General features: G+C 38.9%; 1 protein-coding gene across 1 annotated transcript in view; it reads left to right on the forward strand.

Moving 5' to 3' along the window:
* Positions 1 to 23,969, forward strand: part of LOC126253219 (uncharacterized protein DDB_G0284459-like) — a 457,157-nt gene that overhangs the window by 279,689 nt on the left and 153,499 nt on the right. Inside the window, exons 5-6 of the mRNA XM_049954404.1 lie at positions 6,858 to 6,972; positions 11,742 to 11,938. Of these exons, the coding sequence (XP_049810361.1) occupies positions 6,858 to 6,972; positions 11,742 to 11,938 (312 nt within the window). The remainder of the gene's footprint in view (positions 1 to 6,857; positions 6,973 to 11,741; positions 11,939 to 23,969) is intronic.

Below are 23,969 nucleotides of genomic sequence, written 5' to 3' on the forward strand. Positions count from 1 at the left end.
ACATGATTAATGAGTCCCTTTTGAGCTTAGCACAACAGAGCTCCATTGAATATAGTTAGAAAGGAAAGCTCACCATTTATCCAAACAAATTGACAGGATGAAGGCAGCCACCATGGATTGTGAATGTGGTACTTTCTCCCCTGCACCATTACCTTCGAGGCTAACAAAAGCCTCATCGCTCTCTCACCACAACAGTTGGAATCACAACTGCCACACCAGTGATGCTGGGTGGCTCTATATTGATATGAACGTATCAGATTTATACTCACTAAGAATTTAGTTCATATTCTGCAAAGGCACTAATAACCATGCCATTTAGTGCTGTGAAACTGATATCATCATCATCATCATATTCTTTATTACAGGGTTAAACTTGGGCCATTTGGTTTGGAAATTTTTGTTGTCCATCCTTTGTAAATGTTTGCAAAATAAAGGAGATACAGACTATCAGAAATTGACGCCAAGAAAATTACACAATCAGTCATAGAATGTATTGCAAGGCCAACACGCAGTGCCAGGCAGCATGTTCCATTTAATTTATTTTCATATAATAACCTCATTTTTCATGTGTTATGATATTGCAGAAAAAATGCCTTAAAATAAATTATAAGCATCCTGAAATAAATATTAATTCTGTTGGAGCATGATGTGTCATACTTGTGGACAGTAAACATTCTAGTTACACATGTACATATTTCAGATTTCTCTCTGTAGCTGGTGATGCTGAAAAAGTACCATCTGTTCTAAACTACAGCATCACTTTCCAAGATACATTCCTGGCACTTGTGGGGAAAACACTGAATTGTGAATTGTGGTTTATTAGTCTCATAACATGCATAATGAAAATCATTTGATTCAGGTACAAGAGACACGTCAAAAGTTTGGTAAAATTTACTGTAAACATAGAAAGCTTATGTTTACATACAGCATCATAATAATAATACAGTTTTGTTTTATATAGAAAAAAGTCAGAGATAATAATAATAACAATAGTATCTAAAAATCTAACACTAAATTACCCTAGCTCAAATTATCATGTCATCCTCTAAAAATTCTCCTATCGAATAGTAGCATTTCTTCTCCAGAATCTGAAGTAGCCTTATTTTTAGAATTTCTGACTTAACATTAAATATATTTTTGCCCATTAATTTGTTATATATTGTCGTCCCCATATACTGTGGAGCCCGTTCATATAATTTCAATTTGTGTGTCGGAAGCATAAAATTATTTTTATTTCTTGTGTTGTATGTGTGGTTAAAATGATTTTCCTCAAATAATTTTTGCCTGCTGTGTAGGAAGATAATAATTTCATGAATGTATATGGAGGGTACAGTTAAGATTTGCAGTTGTTGAAATAATGGGTAACAACATACTGTTTTCTGTGCAGTACACATGTATCTGATCATTTTTTTCTGAAGTTTCAGTATACGAGATACTATACTTGAACTTCCCCAGAAAATTATACCGTACCTAATTACAGATTCAAAAATAACTGTGGTATGCTATTTTTCGTGTACTCATGTTGGTAGAACCTGCAAGTATCTGCAATGCAAAACTGCTTAGTTTATTTGATAAGGAGTCCATATGTGTTCCAGTTTAAGTTCTTGTCCACATTTAGTCCTAGGAATTTGACAGTGTCAGCTTCTTCCATAAGTTGATTATTGCATTGTATTTTAAACTCTGCACATTTTGAGTGTTTGGTTTGGAAATTTACATGTGGGTTTTTGCAATGTTCAGTTTCAACCCATTCAACTGGAACCAGTTTTATAGGGTATCGAGCGAGGTGGCGCAGTGGTTAGCACACTGGACTCGCATTCGGGAGGACGACGGTTCAATCCCGTCTCCGGCCATCCTGATTTAGGTTTTCCGTGATTTCCCTAAATCGCTTCAGGCAAATGCCGGGTTGGATCCTTTGAAAGGGCACGGCCGATTTCCTTCCCCATCCTTCCCTAACCCGAGCTTTCGCTCCGTCTCTAATGACCTCGTTGTCGATGGGACGATAAACACTAAATCTCCTCCTCCTCCTCCTCTAGGGTATCCAGTGTGCTCACAATGAGGCTTGGAATTTTTTCTGCATCACAATCTTCAATTAAAACAGAAGTATTGCCTGCAAACAGAACTGATGGGGAATTGATATTTGTGGATAAGTCACTTACACAGAATAGGAACAAGATTGGCCCCAAAATGGAGCCTTGAGGCACACCTTGTGATATAGTACTCCACTTCGAAAAATAATTCACCACATTTGAAGCGATAGTTACCCTTTGTTTTCTGTTCTGCAGGTACGATGTACGCCATTTGAGAGTATTGCCCTTAATCCCATATTTATCTAATTTGTAGATAAGCAAGGCATGGTTTACAGAGTCGAAAACTTTAGTAAGATCACAGAAAATAACAGCAACTTTACTCCTCTGGTCCAGTGCTTTGCATATTTTTCAGTAAAGTTATTTATTGCATCCAGGGTGTTTTTTCCTGGTTGGAATCTAAATTGATTATTTATAATAATATCATTTTTTACAATAAAATATTGTATCTGGTTTGCAGCTACTTTCTCAAACACTTTTGACAATATTGGAAGAATAGAAATGAGATGATAGTTTCCCGTGTCTTCCCTCAATCCTTTCTTGAACAGAGGTGTGACTTTGGCATACTTCAACACATCACGAAAGCATTCCTGTTCAAAAGCTTGATTAATTATTTTAGTTAGTGGAGGTGCTATTATGTGATACACTGCGTTAGTCACTTTAGTTGGTATCCCATCCTACTCAGCTGAGTTTTTATTTTTTATTGATAATATAATATTTTCCACATGCTTTATTGAGACTTTTTTAAAATATGTGAGATACTTAGCTCCTTGCTGGAGTCCAAAGGGGTTTAAATTTTCTCTGATACTCTACTACACTCCTGGAAATGGAAAAAAGAACACATTGACACCGGTGTGTCAGACCCACCATACTTGCTCCGGACACTGCGAGAGGGCTGTACAAGCAATGATCACACGCACGGCACAGCGGACACACCAGGAACCGCGGTGTTGGCCGTCGAATGGCGCTAGCTGCGCAGCATTTGTGCACCGCCGCCGTCAGTGTCAGCCAGTTTGCCGTGGCATACGGAGCTCCATCGCAGTCTTTAACACTGGTAGCATGCCGCGACAGCGTGGACGTGAACCGTATGTGCAGTTGACGGACTTTGAGCGAGGGCGTATAGTGGTCATGCGGGAGGCCGGGTGGACGTACCGCCGAATTGCTCAACACGTGGGGCGTGAGGTCTCCACAGTACATCGATGTTGTCGCCAGTGGTCGGCGGAAGGTGCACGTGCCCGTCGACCTGGGACCGGACCGCAGCGACGCACGGATGCACGCCAAGACCGTAGGATCCTACGCAGTGCCGTAGGGGACCGCACCGCCACTTCCCAGCAAATTAGGGACACTGTTGCTCCTGGGGTATCGGCGAGGACCATTCGCAACCATCTCCATGAAGCTGGGCTACGGTCCCGCACACCGTTAGGCCGTCTTCCGCTCACGCCCCAACATCGTGCAGCCCGCCTCCAGTGGTGTCGCGACAGGCGTGAATGGAGGGACGAATGGAGACGTGTCGTCTTCAGCGATGAGAGTCGCTTCTGCCTTGGTGCCAATGATGGTCGTATGCGTGTTTGGCGCCGTGCAGGTGAGCGCCACAATCAGGACTGCATACGACCGAGGCACACAGGGCCAACACCCGGCATCATGGTGTGGGGAGCGATCTCCTACACTGGCCGTACACCACTGGTGATCGTCGAGGGGACACTGAATAGTGCACGGTACATCCAAACCGTCATCGAACCATCGTTCTACCATTCCTAGACCGGCAAGGGAACTTGCTGTTCCAACAGGACAATGCACGTCCGCATGTATCCCGTGCCACCCAACGTGCTCTAGAAGGTGTAAGTCAACTACCCTGGCCAGCAAGATCTCCGGATCTGTCCCCCATTGAGCATGTTTGGGACTGGATGAAGCGTCGTCTCACGCGGTCTGCACGTCCAGCACGAACGCTGGTCCAACTGAGGCGCCAGGTGGAAATGGCATGGCAAGCCGTTCCACAGGACTACATCCAGCATCTCTACGATCGTCTCCATGGGAGAATAGCAGCCTGCATTGCTGCGAAAAGTGGATATACACTGTACTAGTGCCGACATTGTGCATGCTCTGTTGCCTGTGTCTATGTGCCTGTGGTTCTGTCAGTGTGATCATGTGATGTATCTGACCCCAGGAATGTGTCAATAAAGTTTCCCCTTCCTGGGACAATGAATTCACGGTGTTCTTATTTCAATTTCCAGGAGTGTATATCAACATCTGACTTTGCCACATTTATGAAGAATTCATTTAAACACTTTGATATTTGAGCTGGGTTTACAATAAGGCTATCATTTGCTTTAATCCTAGATACTTCATTTATATTAATCCAACATCTAACGGGACTGATGACCTCAGGAGTTAAGTCCCATAGTGCTCAGAGCCATCTGAACTAACATCTAACTCTGATTTGACAACATACCACACTGCCTTTGTTTTACTTTTATGTTGTGAAATGAACTTATTGTTTGCCATTTGTTTGGCTGCTTTCACAACTTTTTTGAAGGTAGCCTTATAACATCTAACAAGTTCAGTAAAATACCTGTTTTTATTATATCTCAGTTCATTATGTAGTTGCCTCTTCCTAGAACTAGAAATTTTTATACCCAGAGTTATCCATTTAGCTTTAACAGTGATTTTGTTACATGTGGTTCTAAGTGGAAAAGTTTGATTAAACACCCCAAGAAAACTGCTTAAAAATTTGTCAGAGTTACTACTACTTGAAATACAGCTGTCATCAAACCATTCAACCTCTCTTAACTTATTTCTAAATACAGTTAAATTTTTTCATTGAAGTTCCTTTTCATAGAGCTTCTGTTACATGGAATTCCTTTGGTAATTTTTGCAGAGTGGTCAGAGAGTCCTAGATCTAAGCAAAATTTATGGACATCTTCAAATACACAGTTGGTTAGGATATTATCAATACAGGTGGCTGACTGTGCATTTACCCTAGTGGCTTGCTTAAAGTTTACTTTGAAGCCAAAACTTTTTATTATGTCAGTGAATTTGGACACATCATTGCTTTCACATATGATATTAATGCTGAAGTCAGCAGTTATTACAACCTTTTTTCCTTTTTCTTTGTTTAGGTTTTTAAGGAGGTACTGAAATTTGGCCAGAAAAGCTTCAATTGCAGCTTTCTCTGGTACTCTGTAAATAGAAACTACTATGATATTTAGGTTCCTTAACTCGATACAGCAACTCTCAAATATACTATCTTCATTCAAATGATTAAAATAATTTATTATTACATATTTTATGTCAGAATGAGTAAGTATGCAAGAGCCTCCACGTGATTTCTCATGCCTACAAAAGCTGTTTGCTACTTCAAAATTTTCGATTTTGGTAAGAATTTTAATATTATCACATGTAAGCCATTGTTCATTGAGACAAATAACTTTGATATTTTTACACTCTGAAAGAATAATTTGTAATTTGTCCATTTTATGACTTTTGTTTTGAAAGTCAGCACTTAGACCGTTTTAATTCCAGTGCATTATGTAGGAACATTCTTTCTTATTTATGGTTTCAAGCAGTATTTCCTTTCTTGCGTACCATTTTGGTCTTGCCATTCTTGTTACCAAACACTGTTTCTCATCTCCATTATTCCTTATAAGTTTCTCCCATTGCATCTCTCTTTCCAGTGTGATGTGTCATCTCACCTTTGTGTGATAGTTATGTATTGGACAAGAAAATTGGCTTGTGATACACAAATGCTCTGGTCCTTCATCTGACAGAGGAGAGTAAAGATGAGGGAAAGTTCAAAATGGCTCTGAGCACTATGGGACTCAACTGCTGAGGTCATTAGTCCCCTAGAACTTAGAACTAGTTAAACCTAACTAACCTAAGGACATCACAAACATCCATGCCCGAGGCAGGATTGAGGGAAAGTATTGTTAAATTAACTATGAATGTCACTTTGGACCTTTTAGTACCTGTTTGATGAGCCTTGGGTCTAGTAAGATCATTCTTTATTGATATATGGCCCAGGTGACTTTTGAACTAATTTCATAAGCAGTCTCATTTTGAAGCATTTCCTCTCATTTGCTTCATAAACAAATGTCTGGTCTTCAATTTCTGGCTGAAGATGGAAACCTGGCAAAACACAGTCTTAATTTCATTGTTGGTCAATGGCCACATCTTAGACATAATACCTTCTAATACCAGGCATGTAATGTTAACAACTGATGTGAGGCTATGTGTGCAATAAACACACCTTTTTCTAATAAAATATTAAAGGACCCTAATCCAAAAGACAACCAGTTGCAGCTGCTCAATGTTTCTTTGCCTATTCCATTTCATCAGGAATTTTTTGAACATATAATGGTCCAAGCCACTCTGGCAGCGTCATATAAAATATTTTCTTTTTTGTCAGATGAGAAACATGTTATGCATAATTTATTCCACAGTTATGTCAAAGATTGATACAAAGAAGACAATTATTTTTCAAAAAAAGCTTTTATTTTCTACCAAGCATGTATAGAAAAACTGAATTATTTGTGATTTATCATAGATAAAATGTTTTCAAAACTAATGACTGCTTTTTAAATTTAAATAATGAGTGATGTTTAACATGTGGTCAAAGCTGTTTATTGATATTCATCTGGTTATAATTATTTCTATAATTAATTATGTGCCATGCCATACTTTATGTCATGAAACAGATTGTTACACTAATGATGTATTGATTTTGCTTGGAGAGAGTATGAATCAAATTGTTCATTACTTTTTTTTTTTTCCTTCCAGTTCTTCTGATTCTGAGCATTTTCCTGAGAGAGGTGTCTCACCAAGTCATGTCCACTGTAACTCAGCAGGAAGCAACACAACGTCATGGGTACATGATAAAGAGCAAAAGCTTAAGGTAATGGATGAGTATTTGTTTTTGCATCAGCAGTTGTTTGAATGTTATTCAATTACATGGGCAAAATACAAAGCAACAAGAAATCATTTAAAAATGTAGTTACAATGAAAAAAGACACATACACAAAGAAATTAAGAGACAGAATTTTACTTGTCCTCTGCATTATTGTTGTTATTCCTTTTCTTGAAAAAACCTCAGTTTATTATTCTATTATGTTGAATTTAAAGTGATATTGCTGTGATGACTTGACTTTGGAGATATGTTACTGTGCTCCAGAGCTATTTCTCTTTCCTTTTGAGTCTTCCTCCCTTCCTTCCTTCCTTCCTTCCTGTCCAGTGCCCTTTATCCAGCTACTGCTGGGCCAGGACTGTTATGGACCCTGTCCAGTTTTACGGAGTGCCAACCATACACATATATAGGCGATTATTATTATTATGGGTTGCCACTCCCAAAGGCATTTTAAGGTTACTGCCAGCCTCATCCCTCCCCTTCCCACCACCATCCAGGAGGAATATGTGTATCCCTTTGTTTGCATCTAGTTTAATTGCATGCTCAAATGTGACATTGTGCTTCAAAGTATTTATGATTCATGTAACTGAGGCTGGACATTGGGAACCAGCCTCGTATTTACCTAGGTGGGTGTGGAAAGCTGCCTAAAAAGGACATCCAGGCTGGTCGACACACTGGTGCTATGTAAATGCGTGAGATAGGTTTGATCTGGGGCCGGTGGATCTCACCACATCCCAGAAGTGGATGCTTCAATGTACTGGGCTATCAGGGCACATGTCATTTGATTGTATTATATTCTATTCTGTTTGATTAATCAATAAGCCAAGAGAGCCTAGATACTATACCTTCCATGTAAGCAGTGTTACTTCTGGATGCTTTGTTTTATTGTCTTCTGAGGATAATGGGGCCAATTTGAATGTAAAATACTACCATCTGACCTTATTAGCCATAATCTCATCTTGAATCACAAAATTCTGTTCAGCTTTCTCTTTTATGTGCTTTTGCAGAAGCTAAAGGCAGCTATCAAATTGTCAATTTCCCTGGGGTAATAAAATGTTTTAAAGGTGCGGAAGCGTACAGATAATGAAATGTAATTAATTCCTCATATATCGTATCTGAAAGGTCAGATGCATATTGGACTGGTTAGTAAACAAGGAAAGTATTTTAATTCAGGCACTGTTGTTCATAGTAATATTAGTAGAGACAGTGGTAATGGTGCCTGTTATTGTTACTGCGTCTGCTAATATGCTGTTAAGTATGCAGTAAACTATTGTGACTAGACCAATGAAGAGAGAGCACATAACATTTACTTTTGTGTATTCTCTGATATCCCTCACCGGATGAAGAGATGATAAGTAGAAGGTTTCATATTTGCATTTCACCAAACACATTGCTTACTTTGTCCAACTGCTAACAGAAACAGGTATTTTCATGCACCACCTACACTAATTTATTGCATTGTAATTTATGTTATACAATGAATTGAAAATGGACAGAAACATAAATATTTATTCTTGCTTACTGTTGTTTTCACTATGAAAAGAGGACTCACAGCCACGAGGGAACCACATTGCTGACAGATAACGTGATTGCTAATGAACATAATATGTTGCATGCTAGTGTCATAAAGATAACTGTTATTTTTTCTTAAAATTATGCTCTAAGCAACAGATTTCTAATATTTACATCCCAGTACTGAAAACTTGTTATCTGTGCAAGAGAGTAGGGCCCAGAAAATTTCTCTTTAAACACATTGTGTTCTAGTATTTATTTTATAATACTACTTGTGGCCCCAGATCTACTATCTTTTAAGTTGATAAAGAGTTCATGACTGTGCATTGAAAATTAAGTTTTTACTATCCTAATGCCAGTCGCAACACATGCATAGATTTATACAATGTGTATCTTTCTACATGGTGAAATATAAAAACAATTCTTGTCTTATGTTGAGACTAACATTTTGTCTATTTGCTTCCTAATATATAATTTCGGAATAAGATTCTGCCTTTAGCGAAGAATTTGTGTGCGCTCAGGCAGAATCATATTTCCATAATTATATAAAAAACGTTTATACACTGCCAGCCATTAAAATTCAACACGATGAAGATGGCAGGCAAAAAACATGACATTGTCATGAAGTGTAATGCATGCATGGATATGCAAATGATTAGCATTTCAGCACAGATACACAAAACAGAAAGGATTGATGCCATCTGTATTCTGTATGCAAAGAAAGAATACATGGTGAGTTTTACTTTTAAAAATTGCACTTCAATGTTTGTGAGAAAGTGGTGTTGTGCCTCTTGTAAGAACGAGAAGCATCTACTAGTATGTGCTGGAATTTGACAGCTACAGGATCATGGCCTATCAAGGTTTTGTTTTATCCTCCTGGGATATTGCTGCTTGCTTTGATTGGGATCCCACAACTATCATGCATGTACACTGAGATGACAAAAGCCATAGGATAGCAATATGCACATATACTGATGGTGGTAGTTTCACATTAGCAAGGTATAAAAGGACAACACTTTGGCAGAGCTGTCATTTGTATTCAGATGATTCACGTAAAAAGCTTTCTGACATTAGTATGGCCATACAACTGGAATTAACAGACTTTGAACGTAGAATGGTAAATGGAGCTAGATGCATGGGGCATTTCATTTTGGAAATCACTAGGGAATTCAATATTCTGAGGTCCAGTGACAAGAATGTGGTGAGAGTACCACATTTCAGGCATTACCTGTCAGCATGGGTGATGTCAGTGGCTGACGGCCTTCACTTAATGACCAAGAGCAGTGGTGTTTGCATAGAGTTGTCATGCTGACAGACAAGCAACACTGGTGTGTTAATGAGCCATGGCAACAGATGACCGATGTGAGTGCCTTTGCTAATGGCATGACATCACCTGAAGTGCCTCCTGGGCTCGTGACCATATAAGTTGGACCCTAGATGACTAGAAAATCATGGCCTGATCAAATGTTACCTGACTTCAGTTGCTAAGGGCTGTCGGTAGTGTTCGAGTATGGTGAAGACCCCACGAAGCCATGGACCCAAGCTGACAACAAAACACTGTGCAAGCTGGCGGTGGCATCATAATGGTGTGAGCTGTGTTTGCATGGAATGGATTGGTTCCTTTGGTACAACTGAACCAGTCATTGACTGAAAATGGATATGTTCAACTACTTGGAGATCATTTGCAGCCATTCATGGACTTCATGTTGTGAATGACAATGTGTCATGCCACTGGGCTACAGTTGTGTGCCAATCGCTTCAAGAACATTCTGGACAGTTCAAGCAAATGATTTGGCAATCCAGATAATCCAACATGAATCTCATCAAACATTTATGGTACAAATTGAGAGATCAGTTCATGCACAAAATACTGCACTGGCAACACTTTCACAATTGTGAATGGCAATAGAGGCAGCATGGCTCAATATATCTGCACGGGACATCTAGCGACTTGTTGAGTTCATGCCAAATTGAGCTGCTGCACTATGCCAGGTAAAAGGAGGTCCAACATGATATTAGGAAGTATCCCACGGCTTTTGTCACTTCATTCTACGACATAGATGGTTTTGAGAAGGCCATACTGAAAGACATTCAGGATCTCCATGATCCCACACAACTAGAGGCCTGAAAGGCAGACATATTGTGTGCCCAGCTATGCAGGATCATAAAGCCATATTGAGTGCCTTGAGTCATAAAATTAGTGTGTTTAGAGCAAGGGGAGTATCCATATGGACAGTGCGGCATTGTCTGGAGCACCATTAACTATTGTTTTGGCTTCCCTTCACTTGGTGACACAGAGAGGTATTGCAACAATGGTGTACCCATTGACAACACTGGACACAAGAGTGGCCCCGCGTTGCCTTTTCAGTCGAGTTCTGGTTCCATGTACAGTATCATAATGGATGTATCCATTTGCGGAGGCTCTGAGCAGAATGAACATTGAATATTGCCAGATTGCATTCGTCGTCATCGCATTGGCCCAGAACCTAGTGTGATGATGTGGGGTGTCATTGGTTACACAACATTATCACCTCTGGTTTGTGTAATTTGGACAGCAGCCATTATGTTACTGCACATAATGTCAATGGGAGTGCCCTGTCTCTGAGGTCTCCATTATATTGCCTTTCAACAAGATAATGCAAGACCTCAGGTTGTTTCTGCTGTCCTGACCTGCATCAATACAGACAGTATTCGACTATTGCAGTGGCCAGCATGTTCTCCAGATCTTTCACCCACTGAAAACATCGGGTCACGGATTGCCAAGAGACTAGCATGCCATCATTTAGCAACCACTGCAGCTGATGAACTCCATTGTGGAGTTGAAACAGAATGGAATGATGTGCTTGTATCTTTCTTCTAAGCCCAGTTCAACTCAGTGACCATCCAGGTTAGAGCTGTTCGGAAGTGATGGAACTGTGTACTGGATTGTGCCCCATTTATAACTCCAAATTACCTACAAACTTAAGCTGTGTAACAGTCAGTAAAATTTTGTTATTTGCTGTTCTTCCTGGAGTTACAATTTTAATGGCAAGAGTGTAGATCTTGTGTAGTAAGTATCATTATAGTAAAAGAACCTAGTTCACATTCTCAGCACTTCAAGAGAAGGAGACTGTGCTTGAGAACAGATACTGTTAGTATTTTATAGTTTTACTGATAAGTTGCACTTGTAATTAAACAGTTTGTGATGTAAAACTCAGCACTTTGAAATTATGTAGTTAACTTATGCTCATATGAATTGTTTGTTGTAGGTTGCTGCAGCATTTCTTTCAGAGGTGATTTCTCATTCTGGAATGTTTGCTGATAAGGGCCATGGTGATCTGTTGCCTTCACACAGATTAAAACCACCTGATAAACCACCGTCCCTCTCTCGGCCAAAGAATTTTCAAGCAGGAATAGTGAAGGTGACAGCTGGCAAAGTGTTCCCACCAAAGCCACCAAACCATTCGTAAGAAAATGTTTTTGGATTATTGATGCAAAAGAAACAAAGGGAAATGGTTTTTCTGTTGCCTGAACAACTAGAGATTAAGTTTTGTAAATATCCACAGCAAGTATGTTATTTACGATTGTTCTTTTGTAAAAAATGTTTCTGTAACCTGCTTCAAATACTGTGAATCAGTAAACATAACAATACATCAATCAGAAGACATATTAATTCATATAATAATAATAATAATAATAATAATAATAATAATAATAATAATAATAATAGTCCCCGTGGAGGCCCGGGAAAAGAATAGGCCTCCGGTATGTTCTGCCAGTCGTAAAAGGCGACGAAAAGAACAAACCACTAATAGGGCTAACCCCCCTTTTAGTGTGATTAGTTGGTTCAGGACAGAACTAAAGAAGCCTCGGACAAGCGCCGTCATGGTCGGGGACGACGCTTGAACCCTATGCCCGCCCACAATGGTAACGACACTGCTAGCCAACTGGAAAATGATTTAAATCCAAATAGAGGTGTTTTGCAGGATATGCTTCCTGCAACCACCCTAGAAGGAAAACAAAGACAGAGGATGAGATGGTCAGATGAAGTTAATCGACACCTCATGTTCTGTTATTACCAAGCAACAAACCTAGGAACCAACACAACTGGATACAGATCACAAGTATACACAACATTTATTACCAGATACCCAGAATTAAAATTTTTAACAGAACAACGACTAGCTGATCAGATCCGTGTAATAATCAAAAATAACAGGATACCCCAGTCAGAATTAGAAAATATCAAACAAGAAGTACAACAAATACTGGAACAAAATAATGTGCAATTAGAAGAAGAAGAAAATACAGTAATGGACTCAAACATCCCAGAGCAAACAAACAAAGAACAACACGCACCAATTAAACAATCAGAGGAAAACGAAATCTTAAGACAACCACCAGAACAAGCACAAATAGAACACGAAGTGACACAGATGCTAGATATAGAAGAAAAATTTCAGCTAACATATATAGAATACAAAGACACAAATACAGACATTAGACCATTCTTGCATAGACCACCAAATAACCCACAAGTCGAAACAACAATAAAAACTATCAACACAATCATACACAACAAAATAAATGAAAACACAACTATGGAAGAGTTACAACTACTGGTTTATATAGGAGCACTCACTACACTAAACATACACACTAGGCAGAGATCAGAACCAACCAACCCACAGAAGAAACCCACAAAACCAGCATGGCAACACAGGCTACAGATCAGAATAGAAAAACTGAGAAAAGACATCGGACAGCTAACACAATTTATAAGAAATGAAATCTCGGAAAAAAAACGAAAAAGGTTAGGTAAAATCTCACAACAAGAAGCGACAGAGCAATTAGACGAAAAGAAGCAGAAATTACAAGCATTAGCCAAACGACTCAGAAGATACAAAAAAAGTGAAAATAGAAGGAAACAAAACCAAACATTCAACACAAACCAAAAGAAATTTTACCAGACAATAGATAACACACACATTAAAATAAACAATCCACCAAACATAACAGACATGGAACACTTCTGGAGCAACATATGGTCAAACCCGGTACAACATAACAGGCATGCACGGTGGATACAAACAGAAACAGACACATACAAGATAATACCACAAATGCCTGAAGTGATAATTTTGCAATTTAAAGAAGTTCACCTCAACACATTCACATCTAACTAAATTATTTAACAGTTACATTGCAGACCCACACACATTCCCTGATACACTTACACATGGAATAACTTATCTGAAACCTAAAGATCAAGCAGACACAGCGAACCCAGCTAAATATCGCCCCATAACATGCCTACCAACAATATACAAAATATTAACTTCAATCATTAAACAGAAATTAATGACACATACAACACAGAACAAAATTATAAATGAAGAACAAAAAGGCTGTTGCAAAGGAGCACGAGGATGTAAAGAGCAACTGATAATAGATGCAGAGGTGACATATCAAGCTAAAACTAAACAAAGGTCGCTACACTACGCATACATTGATTACCAAAAAGCTTTTGATAGTGTACCCCACTCATGGTTACTACAAATATTGGAAATATACAAAATAGATCCTAAATTGATACAGTTCCTAAACATAGTAATGAAAAATTGGAAAACCACACTTAATATCCAAACAAATTCAAATAATATCACATCACAGCCAATACAGATTAAGCGTGGAATATACCAAGGAGACTCATTAAGTTCTTTCTGGTTCTGCCTTGCTCTGAACCCACTATCCAACATGCTAAATAATACAAATTATGGATACAATATTACTGGAACATACCCACACAAAATCACACATTTGCTATACATGGATGATCTAAAACTACTGGCAGCAACAAATCAACAACTCAACCAATTACTAAAGATAACAGAAGTATTCAGCAATGATATAAGTATGGCTTTTGGAACAGACAAATGTAAGAAAAATAGCATAGTCAAGGGAAAACACACTAAACAAGAAGATTACATATTGGATAACCACAGCGACTGCATAGAAGCGATGGAAAAAACGGATGCCTATAAATATCTGGGATACAGACAAAAAATAGGAATAGATAATACAAATATTAAAGAAGAACTAAAAGAAAAATATAGACAAAGACTAACAAAAATACTGAAAACAGAATTGACAGCAAGAAACAAGACAAAAGCTATAAATACTTATGCCATACCAATATTGACCTACTCATTTGGAGTAGTGAAATGGAGTAACACAGACCTAGAAGCACTCAATACACTTACACGATCACAATGCCACAAATATAGAATACATCACATACATTCAACAATAGAAAGATTCACATTAAGCAGAAAGGAAGGAGGAAGGGGATTTATCGATATAAAAAACCTACATTATGGACAGGTAGACAATTTAAGAAAATTCTTTATAGAACGAGCAGAAACTAGCAAAATACACAAAGCAATCACTCATATAAATACATCGGCTACACCACTACAATTTCATAACCACCTCTACAACCCTTTAAACCACATAACATCAACAGATACGAAGAAAGTAAATTGGAAAAAGAAAACACTTCATGGCAAGCACCCGTATCATCTAACACAGCCACACATCGATCAAGACGCATCCAACACATGGCTAAGAAAAGGCAATATATACAGTGAGACAGAAGGATTCATGATTGCAATACAGGATCAAACAATAAACACCAGGTATTACAGCAAGCATATTATTAAAGATCCCAATACCACAACAGATAAATGCAGACTTTGTAAACAACAAATAGAAACAGTAGATCACATCACAAGCGGATGTACAATACTAGCAAATACAGAATACCCCAGAAGACATGACAATGTCGCAAAAATAATACATCAACAGCTTGCCTTACAACATAAACTTTTAAAACAACAAGTTCCTACATACAAGTATGCACCACAAAATGTACTGGAGAATGATGAATACAAATTATACTGGAACAGAACCATTATAACAGATAAAACAACACCACATAACAAACCTGACATCATACTCACCAATAAAAAGAAGAAATTAACACAACTAATCGAAATATCCATACCCAATACAACAAATATACAAAAGAAAACAGGAGAAAAAATTGAAAAATACATCCAACTGGCTGAGGAAGTCAAAGACATGTGGCATCAGGATAAAGTTGACATCATACCAATTATACTATCAACTACAGGAGTCATACCACACAATATCCACCAGTACATCAATGCAATACAGCTACATCCAAACATATATATACAACTACAGAAATCCGTAATTATTGATACATGTTCAATTACCCGAAAGTTCCTAAATGCAATATAACACATACCGTACGGTTAATAGGAAGTGACGCTTGATCAAGGTCCGCGTCACTTTCCATTCTCAACCAGACTTAACGTCTGAGAAAGTAAAGAAATAATAATAGTAATAAGCAACAAATAGAAACACTAGATCACATCACAAGTGGATGTACAATACTAGCAAATACAGAATACCCCAGAAGACATGACAATGTAGCAAAAATAATACATCAACAGCTTGCCTTACAACATAAACTTATAAAACAACACGTTCCCACATACAAGTATGCATCACAAAATGTACTGGAGGATGATAAATACAAATTATACTGGAACAGAACCATTATAACAGATAAAACAACACCACATAACAAACCTGACATCATAATCACCAATAAAAAGAAGAAATTAACACAACTAATCTAAATATCCATACCCAATACAACAAATATAGAGAAGAAAACAGGAGAAAAAATTGAAAAATACATCGAACTGGCTGAGGAAGTCAAGGACATGTGGCATCAGGATAAAGTTGACATTATACCAATTATACTATCAACTACAGGAGTCATACCACACAATATCCACCAGTACATCAATGCAATACAGCTACATCCAAACTTCTGAGAAAAGAAAGAAATAATAATAATAAACCCCGTGGAGGCCTGGGAAAAGAATAGGCTTCCAGTATGTTCTGCCAGTCGTAAAAGGCGACAAAAAGAACAAACCACTAATAGGGCTAACCCCCCTTTTAGTGTGATTAGTTGGTTCAGGACAGAACTAATGAAGCCTCGGACAAGCGCTGTCATGGTCGGGGATGACGCTTGAACCCTATGCCTGTCCACAATGGTAATGACACTGCTAGCCACATGGAAAATGATTTGAATCCAAATAGAGGTGTTTTGCAGGATATGCTTCCTGCAACCACTCTAGATGGAAAACAGAGACAGAGGATGAGATGGCCAGATGAAGTTAACTGACACCTCATGTTCTGTTATTACCAAGCAACAAACTTAGGAACCAACACAACTGGATACAGATCACAAGTATACACAACATTTATTACCAGATACCCAGAATTAAAATTTTTAACACAACAACAACTAGCTGATCAGATCCGTGTAATAATCAAAAATAACAGGATACCCCAGTCAGAATTAGAAAACATCAAACAACAAGTACAACAAATACTGGAACAAAATAATGTGCAATTAGAAGAAGAAAATACAGTAATGGACTCAAACATCCAAGAGCAAACAAACAAAGAACAACATACATCAATTAAACAATCAGAGGAAAACAAAATCTTAAGACAGCCACCAGAACAAGCACAAATAGAACACGAAGTGACACACATGTTAGATACAGAAGAAAAATTTCAGCTGAAATATATAGAGTACAAAGATACAAATACAGATATTAGACCATTCTTGCATAGACCACCAGATAACCCACAAGTCAAAACAACAATAATAACTATCAACACAATCATACACAACAAAATAAATGAAAATACAACTATGGAAGAGTTACAACTACTGGTTTATATAAGAGCACTCACTACACTAAATATACACACTAGGCAGAGATCAGAACCAACCAACACACAGAAGAAACCCACAAAACCAGCATGGCAAAACAGGCTACAGATCAGAATAGGAAAACTGAGAAAAGACATCGGACAGCTAACACAATTTATAAGAAATGAAATATCAGACAAAAAACGAAAAAGGTTAGGTAAAATTTCACAACAAGAAGCGATAGAGCAATTAGATGAAAAGAAGCAGAAATTACAAGCATTATCCAAACGACTTGGAGGATACAAAAAAAGTGAAAATAGAAGGAAACAAAACCAAACATTCAACACAAACCAAAAGAAATTTTACCAGACAATAGATAACACACACACATTAAAATAGACAATCCACCAAACATAACAGACATGAAACACTTCTGGAGCAACATATGGTCAAACCCAGTACAACATAACAGGCATGCACGGTGGATACAAGCAGAAACAGACACGTACAAGATGATACCACAAATGCCTGAAGTGATAATTTTGCAACATGAAGTCACCCGAGCAATTAATTCTACTCACAATTGGAAAGCCCCAGGAAAAGATAAAATAGAAAATTTCTGGCTAAAGAAGTTCACCTCAACACATTCACATCTAACTAAATTATTTAACATGAATATAACAGAGGGAAACATTCCACGTGGAATGGAGGTACAGCTGCCACCCATTCCACATCAAACGGTCCCTTCCCTACAGCCTAGGTCTTCGTGGCAAACGAATCTGCTCCAGTCTGGAATCCCTGAAACATTACACCAACAACCTGACGACAGCTTTCGCATCCCGCAACTACCCTCCCGGCCTGGTACAGAAGCAAATAACCAGAGCCACTTCCTCATCCCCTCAAACCCAGAATCCCCCACAGAAGAACCACAAAAGTGCCCCACTTGTGACAGGATACTTTCCGGGACTGGACCAGACTCTGAATGTGGCTCACCAGCAGGGATACGACTTCCTCAAATCCTGCCCTGAAATGAGATCCATCCTTCATGAAATCCTCCCCACTCCGCCAAGAGTGTCTTTCCGCCGTCCACCTAACCTTCGTAACCTGTTAGTTCATCCCTATGAAATCCCCAAACCACCTTCCCTACCCTCTGGCTCCTATCCTTGTAACCGCCCCCGGTGCAAAACCTGTCCCATGCACCCTCCCACCACCACCTACTCCAGTCCTGTAACCCGGAAGGTGTACACGATCAAAGGCAGAGCCACGTGTGAAAGCACCCACGTGATTTACCAACTGACCTGCCTACACTGTGATGCATTCTATGTGGGAATGACCAGCAACAAACTGTCCATTCGCATGAATGGACACAGGCAGACAGTGTTTGTTGGTAATGAGGATCACCCTGTGGCTAAACATGCCTTGGTGCACAGCCAGCACATCTTGGCACAGTGTTACACCGTCCGGGTTATCTGGATACTTCCCACCAACACCAACCTATCCGAACTCCGGAGATGGGAACTTGCCCTTCAGTATATCCTCTCTTCTCGTTATCCGCCAGGCCTCAATCTCCGCTAATTTCAAGTTGCCGCCACTCATACCTCACCTGTCTTTCAACAACTTCTTTGCCTCTACTCTTCCACCTCGACTGACATCTCTGCCCAAACTCTTTGTCTTTAAATATGTCTGCTTGTGTCTGTATGTGTGGATGGATATGGGTGTGTGTGCGAGTGTATACCTGTCCTTTTTTCCCTCTAAGGTAAGTCTTTCCGCTCCCGGGATTGGAATGACTCCTTATCCTCTCCCTTAAAACCCACATCCTTTCGTCTTTCCCTCTCCTTCCCCTCTTTCCTGATGAGGCAACAGTTTGTTGCGAAAGCTTGAATTTTGTGTGTATATTTGTGTTTGTTTGTGTGTCTATCGACCTGCCAGCACTTTTGTTTGGTAAGTCTCATCATCTTTCTTTTTAGATATAAATTATTTAACAGTTACATTGCAGACCCATACACATTCCCTGATACACTTACACATGGAATAACTAATCTGAAACCTAAAGATCAAGCAGACACAGCAAACCCAGCTAAATATCGCCCCATAACATGCCTACCAACAATACACAAAATATTAACTTCAGTAATTACACTGAATTTAATGACACATACAACACAGAAGAAAATTATAAATAAAGAACAAAAGGGCTGTTGCAAAGGAGCACGAGGATGTAAAGAGCAATTGATAATAGATGCAGAGGTGACATATCAAGCTAAAACTAAACAAAGGTCGCTACACTACGCATGCATTGATTACCAAAAAGCTTTTGATAGTGTGCCCCACTCATGGTTCCTACTAATATTGGAAATATACAAAGTAGATCCTAAATTGATACAGTTCCTAAACATAGTAATGAAAAATTGGAAAACCACACTTAATATCCAAACAAATTCAAATAATATCACATCACAGCCAATACAGATTAAGCATGGAATATACCAAGGAGACTCATTAAGTCCTTTCTGGTTCTGCCTTGCGCTGATCCCACTATCCAACATGCTAAATAATACAAATTATGGATACAATATTACTGGAACATACCAACACAAAATCACACATTTGCTATACATGGATGATCTAAAACTACTGGCAGCAACAAATCAACAACTCAACCAATTACTAAAGATAACAGAAGTATTCAGCAATGATATAAATATGGCTTTTGGAACAGACAAATGTAAGAAAAATAGCATAGTCAAGGGAAAACACACTAAACAAGAAGGTTACACATTGGATAACAACAGTGACTGCATAGAAGCGATGGAAAAAACAGATGCCTATAAATATCTAGGATACAGACAAAAAATAGGATTAGATAATACAAATATTATAGAAGAACTAAAAGAAAAATATAGACAAAGACTAACAAAAATACTGAAAACAGAATTGACATCAAGAAACAAGACAAAAGCTATAAATACTTATGCTATATCAATATCGACCTACTCATTTGGAATAGTGAAATGGAGTAAACAGATCTAGAAGCACTCAATACACTTACACGATCACAATGCCACAAATATAGAATACATCACATACATTCAGCAACAGAAAGATTCACATTAAGCAGAATGGAAGGAGGAAGGGGATTTATCGACATAAAAAACCTATATTATGGACAGGTAGACAATTTAAGAAAATTCTTTACAGAACGAGCGGAAACTACATCTACATCTACATCTACATCCATATACCGCAAGCCACCTGATGGTGTGTGGCGGAGGGTACCTTGAGTACCTATCGGTTCTCCCTTCTATTCCAGTCTCATATTGTTTGTGGAAAGAAGGATTGTCGGTATGCTTCTGTGTGGGCTCTAATCTCTCTGATTTTATCCTCATGGTCTCCTCGTGAGATACACATAGGAGGGAGCAATATACTGCTTGACTCTTCGGTGAAGGTATGTTCTCGAAACTTTAACAAAAGCCCGTACCGAGCTACTGAGCGTCTCTCCTGCAGAGTCTTCCACTGGAGTTTATCTATCATCTCCGTAACGTTTTCACGATTACTAAATGTTCCTGTAACGAAGCGCGCTGCTCTCCGTTGGATCTTCTCTATCTCTTCTATCAACCCTATCTGGTACAGATCCCACACTGCTGAGCAGTATTCAAGCAGTGGGCGAACAAGTGTACTGTAACCTACTTCCTTTGTTTTCGGATTGCATTTCCTTAGGATTCTTCCTATGAATCTCAGTCTGGCATTTGCTTCACCAACGATCAACTTTATATGATCATTCCATTTTAAATCACTCCTAATGTGTACTCCCAGATAATTTATGGAATTAACTGCTTCCAGTTGCTGACCTGCTATTTTGTAGCTAAATGATAAGGGATCTGTCTTCCTATGTATTCGTAGCACATTACACTTGTCTACATTGAGATTCAATTGTCATTCCCTGCACCATGCGTCAATTCGCTGCAGATCCTCCTGCATTTCAGTACAATTCTCCATTGTTAGAACCTCTCGATACAGCACAGCATCATCTGCAAAAAGCCTCAGTGAACTTCTGATGTCATCCAAAAGGTCATTTATGTATATTGTGAATAGCAACGGTCCTATGACACTCCCCTGCGGCACACCTGAAATCACTCTTACTTCGGAAGACTTCTCTCCAATGAGAATGACATGCTGCGTTCTGTTATCTAGGAACTCTTCAATCCAGTCACAAAATTGGTCTGATAGTCCATATGCACTTACTTTGTTCATTAAAAAACTGTGGGGAACTGTATCACGCCTTGCGGAAGTCAAGAAACATGGCATCTATCTGTGAACCTGGGTCTATGGCCCTCTGAGTCTCATGGACGAATAGCGCGAGCTGGGTTTCACACGACCATCTTTTTCAAAACCCATGCTGATTCCTACAGAGTAGATTTCTAGTCTCCAGAAAAGACATAATACTCGAACATAATACGTGTTCCAAAATTCTACAACTTATCGACATTAGAGATATAGGTCTATAGTTCTGCACATCTGTTCAACGTCCCTTCTTGAAAATGGGGATGATCTGTGCCCTTTTCCAATCCTTTGGAATGCTACGCTCTTCTAGAGACCTACGGTACACCACTGCAAGAAGGAGGGCAAGTTCCTTCGTGTACTCGGTGTAAAATCAAACTGGTATCCCATCAGGTCCAGCAGCCTTTCCTCTTTTGAGCGATTTTAATAGTTTCTCTATCCCTCTGTCGTCTATTTCAATATCTACCATTTTGTCATCTGTGCGACAATCTAGAGAAGGAACTACAGTGCAGTCTCCCTCTGTGAAACAGCTTTGGAAAAAGACATTTAGTATTTCGGCCTTTAGTCTGTCATCCTCTGTTTCAGTACCATTTTGGTCACAGAGTGTCTGGACATTTTGTTTTGATCCACATACCGCTTTGACATAAGACCAAAATTTCTTAGGATTTGCTGCCAAGTCAGTAGATAGAACTTTACTTTCGAATTCATTGAATGCCTCTCACATAGCCCTCCTCACACTACATTTCGCTTCACGTAATTTTTGTTTGTCTGCAAGGCTTTGGCTATGTTTATGTTTGCTGTGAAGTTCCCTTTGCTTCCGCAGCAGTTTTCTAACTCGGTGGTTGTACCACGGTGGCTCTTTTCCATTTCTTACGATCTTGCTTGGCACATACTCCTCTAACACATATTGTATGATGGTTTTGAACTTTGTCCACTGATCCTCAACACAATCTGTACTTGAGACAAAACTTTTGTGTTGAGCCATCAGGTACTCTGAAATCTGCTTTTTGTCACTTTTGCTAAACAGAAAAATCTTCCTACCTTTTTTAATATTTCTATTCACGGCTGAAATCATCGATGCAGTAACCGCTTTATGATCGCTGATTCCCTGTTCTGCGTTAACTGTTTCAAATAGTTCGGGTCTGTTTGTCACCAGAAGGTCTAATATGTTATCACCACGAGTCGGTTCTCTGTTTAACTGCTCAAGGTAGTTTTCAGATAAATCACTTAAAAAAATTTCACTGGATTCTTTGTCCCTGCCACCCGTTATGAATGTTTGAGTCTCCCAGTCTATATCCAGCAAATTAAATACACAAAGCAATCACTCATATAAATACATCGGCTACACCATTGCAATTTCATAACCACTTCTACAAGCCTTTAGATCACATAACATCAACAGATACGAAGAAAGTAAATTGGAAAAAGAAAACACTACATGGCAAGCACCCTTTATCATCTAACACAGCCACACATCGATAAAGATGCATCCAACACCTGGCTAAGAAAAGGCAATATATAAAGTGAGACGGAAGGATTCATGATTGCAGTACAGGTTGTTGTTGTGGTCTTCAGTCCTGAGACTGGTTTGATGCAGCTCTCCATGCTACTCTATCCTGCGCAAGCTTCTTCATCTCCCAGTACTTACTGCAACCTACATCCTTCTGAATCTGCTTAGTGTATTGATCTCTTGGTCTCCCTCTACGATTTTTACCCTCCACGCTGCCCTCCAATGCCAAATTTGTGATCCCTTGATGCCTCAAAACATGTCCTACCAACCGATCCCTTCTTCTAGTCAAGTTGTGCCAGAAACTTCTCTTCTCCCCAATCCTATTCAATACCTCCTCATTAGTTACGTGATCTACCCACCTTATCTTCAGCATTCTTCTGTAGCACCACATTTCGAAAGCTTCTATTCTCTTCTTGTCCAAACTGGTTATCGTCCATGTTTCACTTCCATACATGGCTACACTCCATACAAATACTTTCAGAAACGACTTCCTGACACTTAAATCTATACTCGATGTTAACAAATTTCTCTTCTTCACAAACGATTTCCTTGCCATTGCCAGTCTACATTTTATATCCTCTCTACTTCGACCATCATCAGTTATTTTACTCCCTAAATAGCAAAACTCCTTTACTACTTTAAGTGTCTCATTTCCTAATCTAATCCCCTCAGCATCACCTGATTTAATTTGACTACATTCCATTATCCTCGTTTTGCTTTTGTTGATGTTCATCTTATATCCTCCTTTCAAGACACTGTCCATTCCGTTCAACTGCTCTTCCAAGTCCTTTGCTGTCTCTGACAGAATTACAATGTCATCGGCGAACCTCAAAGTTTTTACTTCTTCTCCATGAATTTTAATACCTACCCCGAATTTTTCTTTTG

This window comes from Schistocerca nitens, chromosome 4, assembly GCF_023898315.1.
Source record: "Schistocerca nitens isolate TAMUIC-IGC-003100 chromosome 4, iqSchNite1.1, whole genome shotgun sequence".
NCBI lineage: Eukaryota > Metazoa > Arthropoda > Insecta > Orthoptera > Acrididae > Schistocerca > Schistocerca nitens.